The sequence below is a fragment of the Antechinus flavipes genome, chromosome 5 (genome assembly GCF_016432865.1).
Source record: "Antechinus flavipes isolate AdamAnt ecotype Samford, QLD, Australia chromosome 5, AdamAnt_v2, whole genome shotgun sequence".
Classification (NCBI taxonomy): Eukaryota; Metazoa; Chordata; class Mammalia; order Dasyuromorphia; family Dasyuridae; genus Antechinus; species Antechinus flavipes.
In genome coordinates this window covers 219,343,346-219,368,825 of record NC_067402.1, presented here as the reverse complement: position 1 = coordinate 219,368,825, position 25,480 = coordinate 219,343,346, and the positions used below count along the sequence as shown (strand labels likewise).

The 25,480-nt window shown below is 42.4% G+C and overlaps 2 protein-coding genes and 1 long non-coding RNA gene across 8 annotated transcripts in view; 2 read left to right on the top strand and 1 right to left on the bottom strand.

Annotated features, from left to right (window-relative positions):
- Positions 1–10,501, top strand: part of IKZF4 (IKAROS family zinc finger 4) — a 30,048-nt gene extending 19,547 nt beyond the window's left edge. For 5 of the 6 annotated variants that reach the window (XM_052001807.1, XM_052001801.1, XM_052001804.1 and 2 more), the window contains 5 exons: positions 48–308; positions 1,178–1,345; positions 4,334–4,483; positions 5,201–5,335; positions 6,825–10,501. In XM_052001807.1, coding sequence (XP_051857767.1) covers positions 68–308; positions 1,178–1,345; positions 4,334–4,483; positions 5,201–5,335; positions 6,825–7,585 — 1,455 coding nt within the window. In that variant the 5' untranslated portion in view covers positions 48–67 and the 3' untranslated portion in view covers positions 7,586–10,501. The remainder of the gene's footprint in view (positions 1–47; positions 309–1,177; positions 1,346–4,333; positions 4,484–5,200; positions 5,336–6,824) is intronic. The other variant, XM_052001806.1, reaches the window with a different exon arrangement.
- Positions 9,166–11,914, bottom strand: LOC127564956 (uncharacterized). The gene is made up of 2 exons (XR_007954399.1): positions 11,601–11,914; positions 9,166–10,668 (listed from the first exon to the last, which is right to left on the bottom strand). It is a non-coding gene; the product is annotated as an uncharacterized LOC127564956 (long non-coding RNA).
- A 96-nt stretch (positions 11,915–12,010) lies between these two features.
- RPS26 (ribosomal protein S26) lies at positions 12,011–13,543 on the top strand. The gene is made up of 4 exons (XM_052001816.1): positions 12,011–12,029; positions 12,339–12,516; positions 12,926–13,056; positions 13,443–13,543. The coding sequence occupies exons 1-4, from the start codon at positions 12,027–12,029 to the stop codon at positions 13,476–13,478; spliced, it is 348 nt and encodes a 115-aa protein (XP_051857776.1). The 5' UTR covers positions 12,011–12,026; the 3' UTR covers positions 13,479–13,543.
- The last annotated feature ends 11,937 nt before the right edge of the window (positions 13,544–25,480 follow it).

The following is a 25,480-nucleotide window of genomic DNA, read 5'->3' as shown; positions in this document are numbered from 1 at the left end:
TGTTCCTCTTTGCTTTTCCTTGTCCTAACAAAATGTTCATCTCTCAGGTAATTCCATCAAGGTGGAGATGTACAGTGATGAAGAGTCAAGCCGACTGCTGGGGCCAGATGATCGGCTTCTGGAAAAGGAGGACAGTGTGATTGTAGAAGACTCATTGTCTGAGCCCCTGGGTTATTGTGATGGGAGCGGCCCAGAGCCTCACTCCCCTGGTGGCATCCGACTGCCCAACGGCAAGCTCAAGTGTGACATCTGTGGTATGGTCTGCATCGGGCCCAATGTACTTATGGTACATAAGCGCAGTCACACAGGTGAGCAGAAATGGGGCTTCTGGGATAGTCTTTGGAGTGGGATTGCAAGTGGGAAAGGGAGAGTGTTTCTTGGGATATTTTCATAAATGATACCTGTGAAATAGCTAAGGAGTTATTGGGAGAAGGGGGGAAAGCATTGATCAGGAAGGGTACTAGAGGAAGCCACAGTGAGGGGTGAGGTCGAGGCAAGAAAAGAACAAGCTTTCCCATGACTTATTTCAAACTGGCAGAAAGGGGAACTTGGGCTCCCAGCCTCCCTTGCTCCTTTGTGGTACCTATCTCATTTATCACAATGAGAAGGTGGTGATAAGAATTGTTCCCATGAGGTTTGGGGGAGGTCCTGTGTTGAGACCTCAAAGGGTGTCCTAGGATAAGCTAAGATTGGGATTCCTGGGTACTGTTTCTGATTCTTACAACCCTTCCTAGGGCCTCCGTGCTCCCGTTCTCCCTTCTATTTCCCCTCCCCCACCTCCATTAATCTCTTCTCCAGAAATGGACATATGCCTTCACTTCAATGCTTCCCCCCTGGCTTCTAAGACAGAGGAGGTAATTTGGAGCTCAGACATTGATTAAAGCCAAAAGGCCATCTTGTGCCAATGCTCTTGGAGAGACACACTGGACTGCCTCTCCCCCTCCCTCCCATAAATGCCTGGCACCTATCCCTGCACCATTACACTATTAATGCCCTGAGAGAGACTCTCCCAAGAAGTAATTAGATAAAGCAGGAATTCCTAAGGCACAGTCCTGCCTGGCACCATAGACCCACCTTGCCTATTAGAAAAGTGTTCTGAGCCAGTTAGGTGGGGGGTCGAGTCTGGCCTTAAAAACCCTCTCCCTCCCCTCCCCTCTGGGGTCTGTCTCCCTTGCAGGTGAGAGGCCCTTCCACTGCAACCAGTGTGGTGCCTCATTCACCCAGAAGGGGAACCTGCTGCGCCACATCAAGCTGCACTCAGGGGAGAAGCCCTTCAAATGCCCCTTCTGCAACTATGCCTGCCGCCGGCGAGACGCTCTCACTGGCCACCTCCGCACCCACTCCGGTCAGTGAGCCACAGAGAGGGGAGTAAAGGGAGGGAGGGTTGCATCTTGGAACTACCTACTCTCCTCTAGCTCCAGTCCTACCCCACACAAGGCCCTATGGCTCAGTCAAATAACATGAAATCCCAGCCATACAAAAGAAATAGGAAGTTTGCTCTTTGTTTTTAGAGAGCCAATAATTTAGTTGGGGGAGAGAGAAAGTAGCAAAGCTTGAAAAAAAGCAAACCTAAAACCTTAACATTTACTAAATTGATGGTGCCTTGTATCTTTGCCCTTACCTTCTGATCCACAGAGCCCTTTTGGGAATTTTCAGGGAATATTTGGCAAGACATTTAATGTCTACCATGAACTAAGCAGAGGAGCAAAGGGGAATAGGAGGCAATGGTGGTGTCTCTTAGCTGTCATCCTCTCTGGTGCCAGAGCCATCTGTTCCCCATTACATCCCCACTTCTGAGCCCTGGGGGAAACCCATCCTCCCACCCCACCTGTTCCAACTCTTAAGTCCCACAGGTATTAAGAGGCCCACCCTTTGGTTCTTTAGACATTGACTCGGGATGTAGGAATGATTTCTAGACTTTCTCCTCCATTCTTTCCTGTTTCCCATAAAGGTCCTCCTAGTTTGGAAGGAAAAGAGAGCAGGTAATCTACCTATAAACTTCTGCCTCTTCCCTCTCCTTAGGTCAAGTGCAGGGCCAGAGGGTGGCAAGGGCTCAGGATCTGGAATAAATTGATGGCGGCCAAAGTAATGTTACTGGCCAGCCCAGCCTAGAGAGAGATGCTTGGTAGTGTGTGAATCCAGGGAGCAGGCTGCACTTCCCAGCCTCCTCATTTAGTGTGGGGCTCGTGGTGTACACAGAAGACCAAAGAGCTGTTGAGAAGCTTCTGGGGAGCTTCTCTCTGAAAACTCTTCCTGATGTTCTGTCTTCTAAAATTCATGGGGTTAAGAGGGATATGAGAGAAATAAGTTTATCATTTCGCCAACCCAACCGCTTCTTCCTTGTTCTTTCCTCAGACCTCTGACTCTTCAGAGCTCTTCTTCAGAGTTGGGTGGGACCTTTTCACTCCAGGGTTGGGGCAGCAGCTATAGACAAAATAGTCCCCTACCTAACTTTCTAATCCATCTGCTACACAGATACCAAGCAGTTACCCTTTGCCCCTCAGGTCCTGTGTATTTCTCCCACCCAGGGAGGTCTGCACTTAGAAGTGAGTGGGGCTTAGATTTGAAATGGGAAGAAGGAGTGGAGAGCCTCCCCCTGCTGGTTTGAAACAGGTTGTTTGGGCTCTAGGCTTAGGGACTACTCACTGCAGAGGTGGGACGGGCTGGGTAGGTGTGGAGACATTTTTTCTTGGGAGATGTGTGACTGATGAGCAAGAGCAGAAACAGATGTTAGACAGAGTCCACCTCTGTGGAACTGTGCCTTCTCAACCCTCACAACAACCAAAAAGGTGGTTCTTCCCAAGGCCTGAGCAGGTTGCCATTGGCCTGAATGGAGAAACCAGGGGCCGTCTCAGGGATGGTTTTCATCTCATCCCTGCAGAATAGCTGCAGACCTGAGACAGCCCCTTTTCCCTCATTGTGGGGGAGACCCACCCTCCTAGCGATGCTTTCTCCTGGCTTCCTGATGACCTTTATAGAGGAATCAGCCACATATCCTCTTGGGCCCCCTTCTGTAGTGGCAATGCTTTCTGTTTACAGTGATGTAGTTGTGTGTATTGCTTTCCTGGCTCTGCTTCCTTGGCTTTGCCTCTGTTCATGAAAGGCTTTCCATGCTTACCTGCATTCTTCCTATTCATCATTTATTACAGCACAGTAACATTTCATTACATGCAATAACAAAACGTTCACGATTTCTTATATAAACTTCCTCCCCCTACTCACACACCCTTTTCCTTTTCCCCACCCTTTTCCTTCAGCTCCAAGCTCCCTCATGTTCTCTTTAAGGATAGAGTCTAGACCTAGAATTTCAGTGACATAGGGAGTCTCAGGTAAGATTACCTTTTCAGGTTTACCAATGCAGCTTGGCACATATTCTACAGTGTAGTCTTAGAAAATTGCCTAAGGAATCGAAGGATTAAATGACTTGTCCAGGGTCACACAACCATGTGTGAGGGGTCTTCTTGAAAACTGAAGTCAGCTTTCTGTTATACCATGCTGCCTCTTTAATGGAAACTCTAATACCTGTCACCAAATTCCTTTTACCTATCCCCTAAGAATGTTAATATCTAGCCTTTAAAAAGAAAACTAATCAGAGTAACTATATAGTTTCTCATGGGGTGAAGAATCATGTTCTTTTTTTCACCTTCTTTTTCTTCTTTGTGCTTTTCTTTTAAATCCCGAATTCTCTTTTTATCCCTTCCCAATTCAACTTCAGTATCTATGAAGGACACATATTCTTGATGCATTTCAGGAGGGGATCAGTATTCAGAAATAGAAAAATAATGTACAGAAAACTCAGTCTAGAAATGGAAGTCAAAACTAGGAATGGCATGGAGGGGGGGGCTAACTCCCCCTTGACACCCCACATAAGTCCTGAGGGCTTTTAGTTCATTGCCAGCAGCCCAACATTTCCCCCTCAACAAAAGCCAAAGGTGCGTAAGTGAGAAATCCCCTTTTCTGATAAACAGCCGCTTTCAACCATCCGCCCTATAGAAAGGTTAAACCACAGCCTGGGGCCCAGGTTCTGATGCCCTGGGGTGTGGCCAGCCTGCCTACCAGGGGACTTTGTCCCTGTTCTCCCAACAGCAGCAGCTGGCCGGCAGCTCCAATCCTATGCTAATTGGCAAAAGGGTCCCTTCTCTCTCTTCCTGCTCTCCTATTATTATTATTAGTTCCTAGGCATGTATTTGCCTGTAGCAGGTGAAAGAGTAAAGCTTTGAAGTCAAATTTAGGGTCCTCTGAACGCCAGATATTGAGGGTTTATTCTTTTGCTTTTCTGTGGATCATAAATGACCCTAGTACTTTTTCTTCTCCATCTCACCCCAACCCCTAGTCTCCTCCCCAACGGTGGGCAAACCGTACAAGTGCAACTACTGCGGCCGGAGCTACAAGCAGCAGAGTACGCTGGAGGAACACAAGGAACGGTGTCATAACTACCTGCAGTCTCTCAGCACTGAAGCTCAGGCCCTAACTGGAGCACCAGGTAGGGTGTAGGAAAAGCTAAGAAAGGCAGGAAGAAAGGAAGATGCTGGTTAGTGAGGCAAGGGTGATCACATCAGGGAAGATACCAGGTCACCAACATCCCAACTTATGTGCAGAGCTTTCTGGGTATTAGGTGCAATGAGAGAGCCAGAGGATACCTATTTTGTGCCCTGGGCCCTTTGGGAAATGATTGGTAAAACCCATGAACCCTTTTGCAGGAGAATGCCTTTAAATATACAACATAATATAAGACTACAAAGGAAATCAATTTTATTAAATTATAGTGATCAAAACCTTTTTAAACATAAGATCATAGACCCCCAGTTAAGAACCCCTGAACTAGAGGAAGGAGACACAATCCTTACCCTTAATCTAATAAAGGAGACAGATAAAATCTAGATAGAAGATGAGTGCAAACTACATTGGGCAAAATGATCTCTAATACATCTTTCGTCCCTGAATCCATGCTCCTCTATATAAATATCTACAAAAGTACTGGAGGAAAAAAAGGGAAAGGACAAAATACTGAAAATATTGAGAGAATGAATTTTAGATGATGGCAAGCAAAACACTGATAACTTCTAGAGACAGGGCATTTATATATTTTGGTCACTGTCTTTTTCTGGTCTTTAAAAGTTCCCTGAAGCAGGCTGCCCCTGTCCTTTCCTGTCCCAGACTGATCCTCTTTCCTCCCTTCCTTCTCCCACATCTCCTCCAGGTGATGACATGCGTGACCTAGAGATGGTGCCAGATTCCATGCTACTACACTCATCTTCTGAGCGGCCGACTTTTATCGACCGTCTGGCCAACAGCCTCACCAAACGCAAGCGCTCTACCCCCCAGAAGTTTGTGGGTAAGACACTCAAATGAGTGAAAAGGGTGGGGGAAGGTTTGTAGAAATGTTAGGGAATAGTTCTCTGTAGTCAAAGCCCTTCTGAATTGTTGGAACCTGAGATAATAAAAAAACAACTATACAGTGTTTGAGGGTTTGCATGGAATCATGGCTAAAGTACCTGCTATAGCTGGGTCTTTCTTCCTTTTCCCTCTATACCAGCTCTAAGTACAGACTTTCAACCAGCTCTGCTGCTAAGGTGGCCATATTTAGATAGCACAGTGAATAGAGCCAGGCTTAGTGTCTGGAAGTCTTGGTTCCAAGGCTTGCCTCAGGGACAAACTAAGTCTGATTCTGGGTGGGTCCTTGATTTCTCAGTGCTGCAGGAAGCCCTCTCAGATTACGAGCTGCAGAGCACTGAATAAGGAAGACCTGCATTGGTAGGGGGAGCTTCCTCACTTGGAAGGTCCCTGTACCAATAAAATCACAAGACCCAGTCCCAATGTTTGCAAATCATTTGACAACTCTTATCTCATCTGGTTCCCTCCACCCTTCCAATGAAGGATGATTATTATCACCATTTTGCAAATGAGGAAACAGATTTTGAAGATAAATGTCTTGTTTGGGGTCACACAATTAGGAAGTGTCTGAGGCATGACTTGAACTCGGCTCTTCCTGATGACACCTCCCCCCTGCCAATCCTAGCACATTTTCCACTGTGCCAGAGGTATCAAATCCTCAGAGGCCTGAGACACAGATTAAAATGTAACTGGGAAATATTTACACAATAAATAACAATATACTAAAACCAAGATGATATTAATATGTAGTTTTCCCAGTCAGCATGAGACCCACAGGGATCTTTCTATATGGATTAATGGTTTCATCTTTGGACACTGTCCCCTCCCCCTTTCCCTAATGTACTTCCCTAAACACAGCTGCCCTGGGAGCAGAGCTGCCTAGAAAGAATCCATGTCTTTAGCTGCTGTAGGTGGAAAAAAGAGAAAAAAACATTACAGCTAGAACAAGAAAGAAGGAAGTCGGACTTCACTGGAAGGATCTCAGCAGTCAGGAATCTGATTCTCCTTCCCTGGAGCCTTTGACAGGAAGCAGAGACAGTCCATCTATATCCTGGCCCCCCACAGACCTCAGAAAGAGGGAGGCAGATCATGGCTGCCCACTCCCATGGCCACCTCACTTCTTCATACCTTTGTTTCCTTATCTTCTCTTAAAGGAGGGAGTTGGACAATATGATCTCCCGTGGTCCTTCTTGATGTAGATGACATGGTCCTTTGATCTTAGAAAATAATCTACACTAACATCCCTAACTTAAGATCCTAGACTCTGGTTTGAATAAGGACCCCAATTAAGATCCTGAACTCTCATGGATGGCAGAACTAGAAGTGGGCCTCCATGGGCCTGAATAGAACACTCAAATAGCCCACAAAGAAATGCCACTCTTGGGATGTTCTCTGATTTGGGAGCTCAAGTGCTTTCTCCTTCCTTGCAGGTGAGAAGCAGATGCGCTTTAGCCTCTCCGATCTCCCCTTTGACATGAATTCAGGTGGCTATGAGAAAGATGTGGAGCTGGTTGCACACCATGGTTTGGAGCCTGGCTTTGGCTCACTAGCCTTTGTGGGCGCAGAGCACCTGCGCCCACTTCGCCTTCCACCTGCCAATTGCATTTCAGAGCTCACACCAGTCATAAGTTCTGTCTATACCCAGATGCAGCCCCTCCCTGGCCGACTAGAGCTGCCTGGAACTCGGGAAGCCAGTGAGGGGCATGAGGACCTGGCTGATGGGGGCCCCCTCCTCTACCGGGCTCGGGGTCCTCTAGCTGACCCTGGGGTTTCCCCCAGCAATGGTTGCCAGGACTCTACAGACACAGAGAGCAACCATGAGGAGCGGGGTGGAGGGGTTGTAACAACTCCTCAGTGTCCCTCAAATCAGTCAGCCCCTGCTCTGGTTATGGGGAGCCGGCCCAGCCCTGCCTACGCCAAAGAGGACCCCAAGCTGCAGGAAGGGCTCCCCCGGAGTGCTCCTGGCCCTGCCAAGGATGTGCTACGGGTGGTAGGTGAGGACGGAGAGCCAGTGAAGGCCTTCAAATGTGAGCACTGCCGAATCCTCTTCCTGGACCACGTCATGTTCACCATCCACATGGGCTGCCATGGCTTCAGGGACCCTTTTGAGTGCAACATCTGTGGCTACCACAGCCAGGACCGGTACGAGTTCTCCTCCCACATTGTCCGAGGGGAACACAAGGTGGGCTAGTGATGTCTGGCCTTCCCTCCAACCCAGTCCTTCCTGTCTTTTACCCCTATCTTCAGAGGTGTCCACCCCTCCTCTCTTACCCCTGCCTCCGCTGTCCATTTTGCAACCTGACTAAGTTTTGCTTTTGTAGCCTGTCACACAGATATAATCCCTGGCTGCTTGATTTTACACTTGACTCCTCGCCATTTCTACCCTCTTCTTTATGCCAGTTGCCAAGCTGATTTATTTAAGCATTGTGATGAAACAGGTCTTCTGTTTTTATTAGTCCTTTTTTTTCCCAACCCCTATGACTTCCCATATTCACACTAAGTTATTTAGTAAGAGGGTTCTTGCCCTCTATAGGAAAAGTCTATCAGAGAGCTGCCATTCTTCACCCTAATTCTCTTTTCCAGCCCAAGCCTAATTTCCCTTTCTATCCCTGCTTCCTCCACTTCCCTAGGACAATGGGGTGGGAAGCTCTCTAGTGTTTGGAGGGGCATTGGCCTCCTACTGTCCCTGATCCTTACCCCTCACTTACACTGCCAGATTCCTCAGTTCCGGTGCCGGTGCCTCCTGGCCCCACCATAGCTCTGTGGCATTATCTCTCCTCTCTGGGACACCCCTACTCTGGCACTCCATACCTCTCTGCCCTCTCACCTTGGGCAGCTTGCACTGTTCTTGAATGAATGAATGAAAGATTCTCCCACTTAGGGGGGAGAAGAGGGTTGACAGTTCACTCCAGGGCACTGTGAGGCTCAGAATCCTCTCACTTGTTCCCCTAATAATATGAATACTCTGAAGCCTGCATTTGCACTCTGGGTCTCCCACTAGGATGTGATGGTCCTCTCCCTTCAACCTCATAGGGGCTGTTCTGGTCCTCCAACCAGTCTGTGTGCTCGGTGGGGGCTTTCCTCCAATTTGATATCCTCAGGGGGTGAAAGCTGGGTCTGCACCTTTTTCTGTCTCTAAAGCATTGGGGAGTAAAAGGTCCTCCACCAAATTAGAACTAGGGGACAAGGAGAAAAAAGTTTCTTCTCTTCCTTTCAATACTTCTTTAATTGACTCCTTCACCCCAGAAACCTCTCTAGGCACTCAGGGGCTTTCCCACCATATGAAAAACTAGTTAAGTCTATTGCTGCCTAAACACAAGGAGAAGACCCAGTCCTTCAGTCTTGCTGCCTTCACCCCTTCCCAGCAGGGATTACCATCCCATTCTTGACTCTGAGGTTCCATCCTCAGGGTCAGTGGTCATAAGAATGGGAAGTTTCTTTCCTCACTTTTAATTATTTCAATATAACCAAAAATGATTGCAGGGTGGGCATGTGCCCCTGCCCCTACCCTATCCCTGCCCCAGGGAGAGTAGATCCAGCACATCTGGACCAAGGGCTTGCTTCACTGCCTCCTTCATGCCCGGTGCCAAGGAAGCAGGGAAGGAGGGATTCACTTCCCTCCTGGTTCCTGAAGCATGCTTGGCTGTTCTTGTTGGTCTGGGAGATAGGTGAAGGCCCCTGGGAAGGGGAAGCATCTCTATGTACATGGAGTCCCAGCCCAGGGCCACAGCCACCTGGCTCTCTTGCTTCCTTGAGGTTCAAACCAAAGGCTGTTTTTTTTTTTTCTATGTTAAAGAAAAACAAAAACAAAACAAAACAAAAAACAAAAAAAACAAAAAACAAAAAAAAATATAACACAACCACCTCACAAGTTGCAACACTTGGTCCTTCTCTCTTTCCTCTCACCTTTCTCCTCCAACTCCCACTCTTCTTTCCACAACCTTTCCTCATTGCCTCTTCTGCCTCTTCTGCCTCTTCTCCCTTTTCTCCTTCTTCAGGGATCTCTTGTGGTCCCCAGGGAAGGATGCTGCAGGGTTGGCTGGGGGAACAGAACCCAGGATTGTGGTGCTTGGGCCTTTGAGAGGAATCTGTCTCATCCCCATGTGGGGAAGAGATCCTAAAACAGTTTTCTCCTCTTCTACCTTGAGGTCTCCTTGATAAGACCCAGAGAGGTGTAGAGTGGAGCATCATTGTGAAGGAAATATCTGTTCCTCCTGGACAATGTAGCAATAAACAGATGCTGCCAAGGTCAGGGAGGTGGGAGGTAGGGGAACAAAGACAGGAGTAGAGGAGAAGGATGGAAGGATCTGTAAGGGAAATTTATTTCTAGCAGGACACTGTTCTCCTACCTCCCTACTCTACTTTTGCAGAGCAGATTTGGACATTGAGCCCCTTTCTACTTCCTCCCCTTTCTTAACTGGGAACTACTACAGTATTCTGCTTGTGATAGTGACTCCCCATAGGGACTATTCCTTCCAGGGAGATCAGAGCCTTACGGTCCTACCCACATCCTTTCCCCATTCTACTCTGGCAAACCTGTGGTCCTCTTACCCCTAAAAATTCAAAAGAAAACAAACAAAAATATCATGTTCTGAGGCTATTGCTATGCCCAGGAGAGTGGAGACGTGGGGGCTGGGAGCAAGATAAGATTCTTAAGTAGGGGAAGAAGGGGACTCCATCATTTTCCAGATCATCACTGCACTTTAACCAGGGTCTTAAGGACAAAACCCTACTTCCCCAGAGTCTCCTTGGCTCTGGGACCTCAAATGTGCTTACCCCTCCTCCCGGCTCCTTTTGTAAAAAATTAAAATTAAAAAAAAAAAGAAGGAAAAAAAGGGGGAAAAAAAACCCTGAAACTTTATGTGGAAGAAAGAGGTGTTTTCTAACAAATTCAAAAACAACAACAAAACCCTTTCTAAACAGATACTTTTCCAAACTTTTGGGTTTTTTTTTCCATGTCTTGTCTCCAAGCTGTGGAGGGATTTTTGTAACACTCCTAGCAGCTTCTTTCCTTGTGTACATATTATATATATATATATTTTTAATCAGACATTATGATGGACAAAACAAAAAAAGAAAAAAAGAATAAAGTGCAATACCAACTCTGTCCTCTTTCCCAGGGTTTTCATTTGCATCCTAGACTTGGTGTCTTTCTTGATTCTTGTCCTCTCTCCTCTTCTGGGTCCCCCTTCCTTTTTTTTTTTTTGAGAGTTCTTTCCCTTCTTAAGGGGAGTCAAACTTGCTTTTGAGACTTAACTGCGAAGCGTTTTGTATCTGTAATATATTGTAAGTAAATATTTGTGTAAGGAAGAATATACTACTGTAAGTTTTGTACTGTACTGGCTGAAGGTCTGTTATAAATAAACATGAGTAATTTAACACCGCCTGTCTTTTCAAACTTCCCCTGCTTTGCTGTTCTGGAGAGGAGGAAAAAGACTTTATTGATATGTTTGTCCTTCGATAATAAGCAGTTTGGTCTATGTATCAAGAGTTTTGGGAGAGACTAAGCAAGAAATACTACCCAAAGGAAACTGCTACAGCTTGAGAGATTGACTTTAAATGTCAGGATGGGCTCTGGCACAATCAAGAGTTTTTAAATCCTGGAATGGGAATTGGAGAGAACTATTCATTCCTGGATTGCTATCAGAAGAGACTTCTTTTCTGCCTCAGAGCGGGAAGAGAGAAAGCATGGGACTTCACCGAGTAATAGGCTAGCTACCGCAGACAGTCCGGCACAGCGGGGCCAGGAAGCAGCTGCTGAAAGCTTCCACTGAACCCAGGAGGGGGGTCCACGCTTCGGGTCAAATGCCTCAGCTCAGCTGTATCAAGTCTAGGCCCTAAGGAGAAGTGAATCGTAGAGAAGGAGGAGAGGAAGGAGGAAAAGAGTTTTGGAAGAAAACTCGAATGGAATAAGGGGACCAAGCTGTCAAAGGAGAATTTTTCTATTTCATCCTGGGAGTAAGAGGGAGCCCCTGACATTAATATATATTAGTAAGGGAGTTTTTTTTCCTATGGTGGGAGTGGGGAATAGCTTTTTCATCGTTCGCCTTTCTGTCTCCATTCTTAAAAGGATACTGAGACCACGATGAAAGATTGAGGGAACAGAAATGCAGCATATGGAAGATAAGGTTTGGGGAGGGGATGAGAGAGGAGAGGCCCAAGGGTCACCTCTGAACTACATCCCTCAATCGCACATGTAGGCTTACCTGCTCATTCAAACTACAATTCCCAAAAGGCAATCTTTCATGTTGACTTAATTTAGCCAGCGGACTACAACTCCCGGCGTGCCCTGAGACACTACAGCTGACCGGTTATACTTCCCAGCAAGCGCTTCTGGGAAAGTCAAAGCTTCGAGGAGCCTCTTGGGAAAGTAGTTTTACATGTATTCTTCCACGAGTAACGAAAACAGTCCCTCGGGGTTCTTTCTCTAAGACGAAAACAACACCAGAAATCTCTTTGAACTTAAGGGATTGGTCTCTTAAGGAGTAAGGCCTTTTGTTGAGTGAATCCTGGGATTGGTTTATCTTCTGATGATAAACTTTGTCTGCGCGCATGTGTTGGCGCATGGATCTCTGGATATATAAGAAGGACGGACGCTAAGCCGGATCCTTTTTCTTCTCCCGGCTTCCAAGATGGTGAGGAAACAACGTGGGCTTGGGGGGGGGGGGGGGTGGTCTCTGACTTTGGGGAAAGTATCGGAGTGGGGGGGATGGGGAAGACCCCGAGCCCGTGAAAAGGGGAATGGTGACACCGGGCTCAGGCCGACGAGATAGTACGTTGGACTAGGGAGAAAGGATGGGAAGGCCGGACCCTGGCGGGCCCAAGGCATAAAGACGCTGGGCCCGGAGATTGGAGTGAGCTTGGGTAGTGTTACGGAGGAGAAGGTAAATGTCTGAGGAGGAACCTTGGCGGGTCTGTGTGACTCTGTCCCTCCATTGCTTCAGACCAAGAAGAGGAGAAATAACGGACGCGCCAAGAAGGGCCGCGGCCACGTGCAGCCCATCCGCTGCACCAACTGTGCCCGCTGCGTTCCCAAGGATAAGGCCATCAAGAAATTCGTGATCCGCAACATCGTGGAAGCGGCGGCAGTCAGGGACATCTCCGAGGCCAGCGTTTTCGACTGTAAGCCCTGCTGGGTGCGCCCCCCGAACGACTAATCCGAAACTTCCTAAGGGCCTTTCACCATTTTATAAAGGCGGGGACAGTTGAGTGCAGGGGAAATGAAAAGAGCCCTGAAGTTGTAATGGTGTCAGGCCCGGTCAGGTTTTTGGCTTTTTTTTTTAAAGGAGCAAAGGAAAGTTGGGAGTAGGCGCCATTTTTTCCAAGTTAGTCTACAGCTAGCAACCTTACATCTTGTAAAGGCTAAGATAATTCGTGTGGCTATTTACACTCATTTGGCCAGTTAATGCCGGAACTGGTCAGATTTCTATCTAAAGCCCCTTTTACTGACTTGGCGTTTTAAATACGATTAGTGTGTACATTGGAGACCCTGATAACCTCCGGAGGGTGCTAACATTTGTTCTTTTACCAGCCTATGTGCTGCCCAAACTGTACGTGAAACTACATTACTGTGTGAGCTGCGCGATCCACAGCAAAGTAGTGAGGAATCGGTCCCGGGAGGCACGAAAGGATCGGACACCCCCACCCCGCTTCAGACCTGCTGTAAGTCTCTTAATGGGAGTGAGAGGAGAGGGAGTAGGCTGTTGGGATGGCTTGCAATTAGAGGTTTTAGTAGGGAAAGGTTCCTGCTCAGAGAGGGTAGTCCAAGAGGGGACATTAAAAAAAATGAAAACAAACTTGGTTCAAACTAGACTGTATATAAAAGAATATGGGTACTTTTTTTTTTTTTAATCTCGTGATAATACCTTCTGATGGTAGGTATTTTTCAGTTAACCAATTCTTGACCAGTATATAAGCATTATTTACCCTATGTAACATTTTTTCCCCTATTGAGGTCCTGAAAGGTCTATTTCTGCTTTCCACAATAGGGAAATTCTAGGGGTAACATTTTCCCCATGTTGCTCACAAACTCTCTTTTATTTTTCTAGGGTGCTGCCCCCAGACCCCCTCCAAAGCCCATGTAAAGAGATATCTGCCCATCAACATGCCTGAACCAATCAGAGGAAAATAAAATGGCTGGTCTACCCTATGTTGTGCCTGGTGTATCTGTGGGTTAGGGGGATTGTAAATCTGTATAAAAATATTTGTGTCTTTGGCACAGCCTACTCTGGAAAGTTTTCTAAAGAATGTAGTTAAACCAACAACAGGTGAGAGAATCAAACTTGATAAATGGTTGGAAGGCTGTTATAAGATTTGTGCTTGGATAGCTGGGAGATTTTATGAAATGTTAAGTACTGACTCTTTGACAGTGAAATACTCAGTTTGTTTTACATATTAATTATTAATAGTAATTATGAAGATTTTAGTGCCTAAGCTATCTTGGACTTGTGATTGCTTGACCAGAAGCTCTTAGATGGGCTTCTTGTAAAGAAGGTAAGATACATGAAGCCAAATGGGGAAGGATGGTGGTTATGGAGTTGGTGACGTTGGACACTTTTGGAAATAGGGGCTTGGAAGAGTGGGGGGAGGGCCGAGTAGATTAGATTGGTTACTATCAGGTGATAATTTTGAGTATTTTTAACGTTTCCATTTGCCTTTATGTAGCCATATCAAGCATATATTTTGACACAAGGTGATATATTAAAGGTTATGACCTCAAATGTTACATAAGAGCTCAGTAGCATTCAAAAGTAATTTGCAATTTAATTGAACTCAATAATTGACTTGGATTGTTAAGTTTTTGAGAATTCTAGTTGTTGTGAAGCTTAATATGTTAGTAAAATTGGCTCCCTTTTGACTTAGCTGAATCTAGAGCAGGATGAATAACTGCTGAACTGCCATAATGATGATCTGTGTGGTTCATAGCTGTGCAATGGTCCAAGATATCACTTTTTGTCCCTTTCTCATTTCTTGGATCCCGGATCCCTAGTTTGTGAAGATTGTAATGAGACAGTGCTGTTATTAAATGCCTCTAAAATTTCCATTTGGGTCACAAAGACCCTTGGTAGTTAGGAAGATAGAAGTCTTAAGTACTAAGACTACCTGATATAATCCCCATAGAGAACTACTCTTTTGCTCCAAATTCGATGGCTATATTGTGAAACCTTTCTACAAAATGTGAATTAAAAAGGGACATTAACCCTTTTAGAGAAAGGGAATATTTCTATCAAATATGCCAAAAATTAAAGTAGCCATTGAGCACAAAAGTGTAAGAGTTTTCCCTAACTGCTGCAATTTTTTAGAATGGGAAAGACATAAGACTTAAATACTCAAAAGATAGTGTTGAGGGGGGAATATGTGGTGCATAATCACTAAGATATCTGAGAAATTAGTTGATGTAGACTGGAATGTGTTGGAAGTATTGAAAAGAAAGATGAGTTGGGGTCAGGTTACAGCCTTTTTAAAATGCTAAGTAGGAGAATTGGAATTAGAATAAGGGAGTTATTTACTTTCCCAAAAGCTGTTTGATTGATTAGAGTAAGGAGATAGACCTCTTAGGATATGAAGCAAGATGGGAACTACAAAAAGAAAAACATTTGCATTATTGTGGGATGACTCATAGTTGATGTCATGATCATAAACCTGAGAAACATAAAGAGAAAGGATTTTAGAGTAAGAATGAGTCACAGTGTACATGTTGGTTTTGAGCTCTCTGGAGCATCCATTCAAGATGATGAGGAGCTTTTGCTCCGGAAACTAGCTCTGGGAATCCTCGACTTAAATACAGCTTGCTGAACTGAGGATATCTCCAAGAGAGATAGCCCAGGTATGCATCTACAACTAAGGGATGTTGTGGTCCATTCTGTAATGGAGCAATTGACTAGGAGTATTGAGAACAGTTGTTGCAGAAAAGGGTGAGGAGCCTGAGAGGAAAATGTGATCAGATTTGTCAGGACTTTGTGACTTTGGAAATGTCAGAGTTTGTTCAGATGCTACTTTATACAGTAATATTTTGAGTGAGAAATTGAAAATGGGTATAACAAATCACAGGTTTTTACCTCTTATGCAAGAAGGGGCAGATATGATAGCTTTCAGAGATGGTAGGCTGGTGAGGATTTTATAAGGAAAGGGAGGAGGGAGGTAATCAGTGGGTGCAGCCTACATGCAGGGCATCATTTTTCACTGGGACAGTTCAGGCCCTCCATAGGCAACTTGAATATGGAATAAAGAATGGGGGAATGTCACAGGGCTATGAACAATATCTTATAGTAGATGGCCTCTATTTTCACATAAATGTATAAGGTGATGGTTGGGATTGTAATGCAGTTTACAGGCTAAGGAAGTGAGAATAAACAAATCTAAACTGGTCAACTAAAGAAAGTAGACTGGGAAGAGGGAAGGAAAGTGGAAGTCTGGATGGATGAAATGTTATAACAATGTTCTTGAAATACAATATAGTGCCACAGAATGTTTCATAATACAGCCTGTTATTCATTTTTGGACCTGTTCATTCTCACCATCATAAATGAATTCACTTCTAATTTCAAGTATGCTGTTTGTTATCATGACATAATTTCATCTTTACCTATGCCTTAATCCTTAAACCTTCATCTTTAACATGACCTCCAATCCTTCCATCTTTATGGACTTATTCTAGGAGACATCGTTATTCCTTAGGATATTCATCCTAAGAATACAAGGAAATTTGGATAATAAAGGATACCAAGTGACATAAGTAAAATGAGAATAGTACGTGTGTAGAGAGAGGATGTATTTAGATTTTTTAGAAAATCAGGACATGATATTTTATTTTAGTTAAGTGGAATCCTGTGATGCCTAGAAGGGCACAATTTTAAAAATTCTTTTAAAGTCGTTTTTCCTTTGCCCAGTTCCTCCTAGAAAGTATAAATGATTTTTGTTGGGAGCCTTTTAGGTAAGCAGGGTGGGGTGGGGAAATTATGTGCCCCAAAAAAGGGATCTGTTGTTTAATACTGCCTCCTTAGAATTAACAATTTACTTTCTGCTCTGCTGCTATGGAAAGAACTCTCTAAAGTCACTAATACTCTCAGTGTACATCTTTAATCATTATGCAATATGATAATAGGAGGTAGCTAGGTTTAAATTTGGTCCCAGACATTTCACAGTAACTTCTCTGCCATTCCTTCATCAGAATGTAAATGCCTACATATTTATCATATATAGGAGTGCTTGCCATCTTGGGGGGGGGGGGGGGAGGGAGGGAGGGGAAAAACCGAAACAAGCGAGTGCAAGGGATAATGTTGTAAAAAATTACCCTGGCATGGATTCTGTCAATACAAAGTTGTTAACTAAAATAAAATTTAAATTAAAAAATAAATAAATAAATAAAAAAGCATGTAAATGCCTACAAATAAAGATTGAAAATTCAGTGATAACAATTTGTAAGTGCTTAGAGCAGTGCCTTGTACGGACTGCCTTTTCAGTTCAGTGTCTCCAAAGGTATCTCTCAACATTCCTTTGGTATTCAAATCAATTCCCATGGCTATTGGCATCTGTTATCACAATTATATTTCCTGACTAAGCTACTTTGGCACGCTAGACCAATTTAGACACCAAACCCCAAGAAGCTTGTTATTGCTTCTGATGGAGGGGAGGGCCATGAACTCCCAAGTCTCCATTTAAAGAGAAGTCAACTCAGATGACTCCTTGTCTTTTACCTGGCTGTATTACTTTGAGAGTTCTCTGGATTTCTCCATAGTGTACTCCAGTGGGTACCTTCTCTCCTGCTCTCCCTCCCTTTCAGTTTCCTTTTGTGTGTTGTAAGTTTTTTGAAAGCAGGAGTTGCCTTTGTATCATCTAAAATACCACGTGTAAGTATTAATCCTTTGTGACCTTGGGCAAGTCACTTAACTCCAATTGCCTCAGCAAAAAAAAGTATCGATATCTAAGTATACATATCCAGCCTCTGCTGAAACTTCCCACCCCCTACCTACTCCCAAATTCTCTGGATATTTTTCTTGTGTAGCAGCACACCAAAGGCACTAAGGGAATTTTATTGATGAATCTACTCTAGTGGTAACATTAATATCATATGATATATTAGGTGTTGCAAATATTAATGGCAGGGTCCTTCCCCTCAACATTTTACTCCCAAAAGTTACTCCTAGATAGGCAAAACTTGACTTTCTCTGTTACCAGAGCCTTATGACTATTTCCACAAACACTTGCTTCTAGTTAAAAGAATTGCTACTTTCACTGGAAGGTTTTATTTATATGCCTTTTCATACTTTCCCTTTACTTTGTTCATTCAGATTTATAGTCTACTAATTGGTCTCCTAGCCAGATATCTCTTCAATACCTTTATTTTTTATTTTTTGACAATTGGCAAAAATCCTTTTTTCCTTCCTTCACAATGAATGGAAATATTAAGGATCTGCCCCTGCCAAACATTTCTGCACATCTAAAAGAAATACATGTATGTGACATCTGTGTCTGAATGGATATCTCATGTACTGGTCTCATTTCTATCAGAAAGTAGATTTTAACTATTTACAATTGTGATTGGTCATTGTGTTTGTCTTTAACAATATAATTTTTTTAAATTGTAAGTTTATTGGAAATTAGTATGGCAGAAATTAGGCAAGGACCCACACTTAACACCACATACCAAGATAAGATCAAAATGGGTCCATGACCTAGGCATAAAGAACGAGATTATAAATAAATTAGAAGAACATAGGATAGTTTATCTCTCAGACTTGTGGAGGAGAAAGAAATTTGTGACCAAAGATGAACTAGAGACCATTACCAATCACAAAATAGAAAATTTTGATTATATCAAATTAAAAAGCCTTTGTACAAACAGAACGAATGCAAACAAGATTAGTAGGGAAGTAACAAACTGGGAAAACATCTTTACAATTAAAGGTTCTGATAAAGGCCTCATTTCCAAAATATATAGAGAACTGACTCAAATTTATAAAAAATCAAGCCATTCTCCAATTGATAAATGGTCAAAGGATATGAACAGACAATTTTCAGATGAAGAAATTGAAACTATTACCACTCACATGAAAGAGTGTTCCAAATCACTATTGATCAGAGAAATGCAAATTAAGACAACTGAGATATCACTACACACCTGTCAGATTGGCTAAGATGACAGGAAAAAATAATGATGAATGTTGGAGGGGATGCGGGAAAACGGGGACACTGATGCATTGTTGGTGGAGTTGTGAACGAATCCAGCCATTCTGGAGAGCAATCTGGAATTATGCCCAAAAAGTTATCAAACTGTGCATACCCTTTGATCCAGCAGTGTTTCTATTGGGCTTATACCCCAAAGAGATACTAAAAAAGGGAAGGGGACCTGTATGTGCCAAAATGTTTATAGCAGCCCTGTTTGTAGTGGCTAGAAACTGGAAAATGAATGGATGCCCATCAATTGGAGAATGGCTGGGTAAATTGTGGTATATGAATGTTATGGAATATTATTGCTCTGTAAGGAATGACCAGCAGGATGAATACAGAGAGGCTTGGAGAGACCTACATGGACTGATGCTAAGTGAGATGAGCAGAACCAGGAGATCATTATACACTTCGACAACGATATTGTATGAGGATGTATTCTGATGGAAGTGGATTTCTCTGACAGAGACTTAACTGAGTTTCATTGGAGAAATGATGGACAGAAACAGCTACACCCAAAGAAGGAATACTGGGAAATGAATGTGAACTATTTGCATTTTTGATTTTCTTCCCGAGTTATTTTTACCTTCTGAATCCAATTCTCCCTGTGCAGCGGGAGAACTGTTCGGTTCTGCAAATATGTATTGTATCTAGGATATACTGCAACATATTTAACATATATAGGACTGCTTGCCATCTTGGGGGGGGGGAGGAGGGAGGGAGGGGAAAAAACGAAACATAAGTGATTGCAAGGGATAATGTCGTGTAAAAATTATCCTGGCATGGATTCTGTCAATACAAAGTTATTATTAAATAAAATAAAATTAAAAAAAAATAAAAAAAAATAAATTGTAAGTTTATTTTATTTTTTGCAGAGGCAATTGGAATTGTGACTTGCCCATGGTCACTCAGCTAGGAAGTGTTAAATGTCTGAGACCAGATTTGAACTCGGGTCCTCCTGACTTCAAGGCTGGTGCTCTACCCACTGTGCTGCCTAGCTGCCCATGTAAGTTTATTTTTAATATACATTGCTTTATGAATCATGTTGGGAGAGAAAAATCAGAACAAAAGGGAAAAAACCATGAGAGAGAAAAGCAGAAAACAGTGAACATAGTATGTGTTTTATATTGAATTTAGATCTTTTTGTGGATGCAGATGGCATTTTCTGTCCAAAGTCTATTGGAATTGCTTTGAATCACTGAACCTCTGAGAAGAATCAGGCCTTTCATAGCTTGCAGATTCTTGCTATTGTATACAGTGTGTTCCTGATTCTGCTTATTTTGTTCAGCATCAGTTCATGTAAATCTTCCGCCCTTCTATGATCAGCTTGTTCATTTTTTATAGAATAATAATATTGCATCACAACTTGTTCAGCCATTCCCCAATTGATGGGCATCCACTCCTTTTCCATTTCTTTGCTACCACTAAAAGAACTGCTACAAACATTTTTGCACATGTGAATTCTTTTCTATGATCTCTTTGGGATACAGATCCAATAGTGGCACTGTTGGGTCAAAGGATATGCACAATTTTATAGCCCTTTTGGTAATAGTTTCATACTGTTCTCCAGAACAGTTGGATCATTTCACAACTTCACCAACAATGCATTAGTGTCCCAGTTTTCCCACATCCCCCTCAACATCTTTTATCTTTTTTATTAACAGTAATAACTTATTGTCCTAGTTCAGTTCACTGCATCAGTTCACACAAGTCTTGAGTTTCTTTGAAACCATCCCATTAATTTCTTAAGACAATAGTATACCATTATTGGTGGAATTGTGAATACATCCAGCCATTCTGGAGATCGATTTGGAACTATGCTCAAAAAGTTATCAAACTGAATACTCTTTGATCCAGCGGTGTTATTACTGGGCTTATATCCTAAAGAGCTTTTAAAGGAGGGAAAGGGAACTGTATGTGCAAGAATATTTGTGGCAGCCCTGTTTGTAGTAGCCAGAAACTGAAACTGAGTAGATGCCCATCAGTTGGAGAATGGCTGAATAAATTGTGGTATGTGAATATTATGGAATATTATTGTTCTGTAAGAAATGACCAACAGGATGATTTCAGAAAGGCCTAGAGAGACATGAACTGATGCTTGAGCAGGACCAAGAGATCATTTTATACTTCAACAACAATACTACATGATGATCAATTCTGATGGACGTGGCCCTCTTCAACAATGAGATGAACCAAATCAGTTCCAATAGTGCAGTAATGAATAGAACCGGCTACACCCAGCGAAAGAATTCTGGGAAATGAATGTGAACCACTACATAGAATTCCCAATTCCTCTATTTTTGTTCACCTGCATTTTTGATTTCTTTCACAGGTTAATTATACATTATTTCAAAGCCTGATTCTTCTTGTGCAGTAAGACAACTATGGACATATACACATATATTGTATTTAACATATACTTTAACATTTAATATGTATTGGTCTATCTGGCATCTTGGGGAGGGAGTGGGGGGAAGGAGTAAAATTGGAACAAAAGATTCAGCCAATGCTGAAAAATTTCCCATGCATATATCTTGTAAATAAAAAGCTATAAATTTAAAAAAAGACAATAGTATAATAGTATACCATCATTTATATACAATAATTTAGCCATTTTACAATTAATATACACTTCACTATTCTTTGTCATTTCAAGAATTATACGTATGTTTATCTTTAGAATTTGTTTTGTATGGGACTCTTAGAGGCACTAGATGGCTCAGTTGATAGAGCATTGGTTCTTGAGACCAGAATTTCAAAACCAGCCTCAGATACAGGTATCTCTGTGATTCTGGGCAAGTCACTATAACCTCTGTTTATCTTAATCTACTGGAGAAGGAAATGACAACTACTCCACTATCTTTGCTAAGAGAACTTTATAGACAAAATGAGACAATTGGACAGAAACAATCTCTTGATCTCTCGTTCCCACTCCCTCCCCCCAATTCATCCCCTCCTATTTCCTTGAGTGAAATGTATATATCCAGAAATGTGTGTATGCTTCCCTCAGTTCAGATTAGGGTAGAACTATCAAGTGCTCCTCTCTTCCCAAACGTACTCCTGGCTGGTAATACATTTCTACCTGGACATCCTGGTTATGAAATACAATTTTCCCTAACTTTCCCTTCCCCTGTTAATAGTGTTCCTCTCTCCATTTTTAAAGGATCATTAAAACAGCAACCATTCTCAGGTCTTATATCTAATAAATTCTATAATCCTTGATGATAGGATTCGGAAGATACACTCAAATTATTGTACCATATTTAAAATAAAGTGTTTATTTTTTAATCCCTTATTATTGTGTTTGCCTTTATATGTTTCTCTTAATTTCTCCATTTGGATTTATTAATTTTCATATAGTTCTGTTTTTTAAATAAATACTTGGAAGTTCTGTTTCATTAAAAGTTCCTTTTTTCTTCTATAGAATCCTATATATTTGCTGGGTAATTTATTCTTGGCTATAACTGTATGTGTATCTCCATCTCCCCTTTGCATTCTGGAATGTGATTCTAAGCTCTGTCTCTACAATGATGGCTGCTGGATCAACTGTGATCTTGACTGGCTTCTCAGTATTTGAATATTTTCTTTGATCTGAAAGTTCTGGATTTTGGGTATCATTTTCTAGTGGTTTTATTTTTGGTGTTTCAGGAAATAACTGATAGATTTGGTTTCCATGTTGTGCTCTGATTCTAGCAAATCTGAGTAGTTTGTTTTAAGTTTTTTTGAAATGATTTGTCTGGGTTCTTGGTCATGGCATTCAGTCCCATGATTTTTTTTCCCCATCTGTTTTCCAGGTTGTTTTTATGTTTCCTGTTATTTTCAGTTTTTGTTATGAAATCCTTTCTTGCATTTTTTTTTCAGTATTTTGATTGTTTTAAGATTTCTTCTTGCCTCAATCCTTTGTTTCTATTTTATCCATTCTAATTTTTAGGGAAGCTTGTTACTTGAGCAAGATTTTCTACCTTTCGTTCCAAACTGTTTTATTTTCCCATTCTTTATTCTGTAACACTCATTTCTTTTCAAGAATCCTGATTCTATTTTTTAAAAATTTTATTTTTAAAAATGTTGCTTCATCTTTTCTAGAATTCTAATTAAATTTGTATCAGGTTGTCTTTGTCTGAGGTTTTTATTTATAAATTTTTGGAATTGTTCTCTTCTGTGTTTTGTCTTGTATCTTTGTTACCATAATAGATTTTTATAGTGAGATCGTTTTCTTTGATAATTCCAACTTCCCTTCTGCCTTTGGATTTAATGTTAAGGTCCTATTTTACACACTTTTAATTTTATTTTTTTGCTGAGGCAATTGGGGTAAGTGACTTGCCCAGGATCACACAGCCAGGACGTGTTAAGTGACTGAGGTCAAATTTGAACTCAGATCCTCTTGACTTCAGGGCTGGTGCTCTATCTGCTATACCAACTAGCTGCACCCTCCCCCCCCCCCCATTTTATACACTTTTAGAAGAAATATCTGGGCTATCCTAGTTGCTGTTTTCTTAGGGTGTTGAATGTTTAGATTTGTAGGCTCTCTGGGAGAGCTCAAGCTGTGGACTTGCAAACTTTTAGTACTCTTCCAAGTGATCCACTGATTGTGAGCAATTTGAAAACTAGTAAGAAGGAACAGGAAAAGTAAAACAATGAAGCTAGAGAGACAGGATTCTACAAGGACCTATCCCATGACATCTTTTTGAGCATAGTCCTGCCTGCACTAGGTCCCTTCCCGTCTATTTAGGAATCATGACAGAACTTCAAGACTTCCCTATGTCTGAAATTCCTACACTGGTTATTCCTCTGAAGGCTTCAGACTGGGCTAGGAGCTGGAACTGAGATCTAGCTATGCTGCTGGTGTCTTTGAGTATTCTATGGCATATTCTTAGCTAGATCATCCCTGGTATTCACATGGAAAGCTTGGTGGAAAAAAAGATTTGAGGTGACACTTTTCCCACCTTGTTTTCTAGCTCTAGAGGAATTGGGATGAGAGAATTTGCATTTTTTAGGGGGTGGGGGGTGGGAGGGGAGTGTGAGGCAACTGGGGTTAAGTGACTTGCCCAGGATTACACAGTATGTATTAAATATCTGAGGCTGTTTTTGAACTCAAATGCTCCAGACTTTAGGGCTGGTGTACTGTACTATTTAGCTGCCCCAGAATTTGCACTTCTTTCTGCTACTCACTCAACTCTAGGTTCTTCCCTTTGCAACAGTTCCACAACTATTCATCAGCATCTTTCTAAATCTTGAGTTTGGCTTTGATGCTTGCTCAAAAGCTCTTTTGTCCTTCTTAGTCTGACAAAGGGATATTAGCTATAACCTAATTTCAAACTGCCTTCTGACCCCTTTTTCTAGATCTCACTTCATTTTCACTTCTGTTAGAATTTTCTTCAAGCTCCAGATTAGCTTCCATCTCTTTCATGAAGTTTCCCTTTTCCCACTAGCTATAATTTTCAATTTTTCTATGGCATTTGTTGTGGGTCAGTACTACTCCCAATAACATTCAGCTTTGTATTTCTTTTAACTCTGTATATGCCATGTTTTCCATTATATCGTAGGTTCATCAAGGCCAAGAGATATATGTTGAAAAGAGCCATGTTCATCAGAATTAATCATCGTATAATCTTGCTATTGCTGTGTATGTACAATGTTCTGATTCTATTCACTCAGCATCAATTCTTGTCTCTCTAGGCCTCTCTGAAATCATCCTGCTGGTCGTTTCTTATAGAACAATAATATTCCATAATATTTATATACCATAACTTATTCAGCCATTCTCCAATTGATGGGCATCCACTCGGTTTCCAGCTTCTTGCCACTTCCAAAAGGGCTGCCACAAACATTTTTGCACATGTGGGTCCCTTTCCCTCCTTTGATCTTTTTGGGGAGGGATAGCTAGGTAGAGTAGTGGATAGAGCACAAGCTCTGAAGTCAGGAGGACCTGAGTTCAAATCTGACCTCAGACACTTAATACTTAGTAGCTGTGTGACCCTGGGCAAGTCACTTAACCCCAATTGCCTCAGCCAAAAAAAAAAAAAAAATTCTTACCTCTAACAATCTCTTTAGAATCTAATCCCAGTAGAAACACTCACTGCTGGATCAAAGGGTATGCACAATGCATACCTTTTTTATTTTGTTGAACATTTCCCAATTATGTCCCTGATATCTGCTCTTTATAAATACTGGCATATCTATATATATAGGACAGAGATTCAGGGAACTTCCAAATTTCTGAGATGCCTGCTCCAGAAAAAGAGTCCATTTCTCAGAATAAACGTTTGAGGAAAGAAACAGAACAGAGCAGGCAGCCAGAGGCTCAGACTTCTGTTTGCCTAAGTGAGCCCCTCTTCAAGCTGCCACATAGAAGAAGGCATTCAGAAACAGCTATTGGGAAATGACCCTTTCATAGACAGATGGATGGTATATGATGAATTTTTATGTTAAATTTTTTGAATATAAATATAAACAAGGCAGTTCCTGCCCCAATGGAGCTTACTTTCTAAGAAGACATGACAATACAAAAGGAAGGCTGAGAAAAGGTAGATGTGTGTGTGTTGGGAGTGAGGAGTCACCTGTTGAGGACATAGCTGGGAAGGGTCAAGGAAGCCTGATTTCTGGCAAGATAATGAAATATCATCTGGAGTTGAAGAGAGTGACTTGATTCAGGTCACTTACTTAGAAAGTGTCTGAGACTGGATCTGAGCTCCTCTTCCTGACTCCAGACCTACCTGTGCCATCTAGCTGCCAAGAGCTTCTGGAAAAGTTGGAAGAATTCATCAGGTACAAGAAAACTATCTGCTCCCATAGGGTCCTAAACCATGAGAGCTGGGAAGTCCAGTGCTCAGTGCATAGCTTTAAGTTTTATGGCATACAGGTAATTAGTAAATGGGAAATTAAATTATTGAATTGAGTCTACTGGGAATCTGGCCACCAA

Coding starts and splice junctions, on each gene's coding strand:
- RPS26 (XM_052001816.1), top strand. Junction 12,517..12,925: donor CGAGGCCAGCGTTTTCGACT/GTAAGCCCTGCT, acceptor TTCTTTTACCAG/CCTATGTGCTGCCCAAACTG. Junction 13,057..13,442: donor CACCCCGCTTCAGACCTGCT/GTAAGTCTCTTA, acceptor TTATTTTTCTAG/GGTGCTGCCCCCAGACCCCC.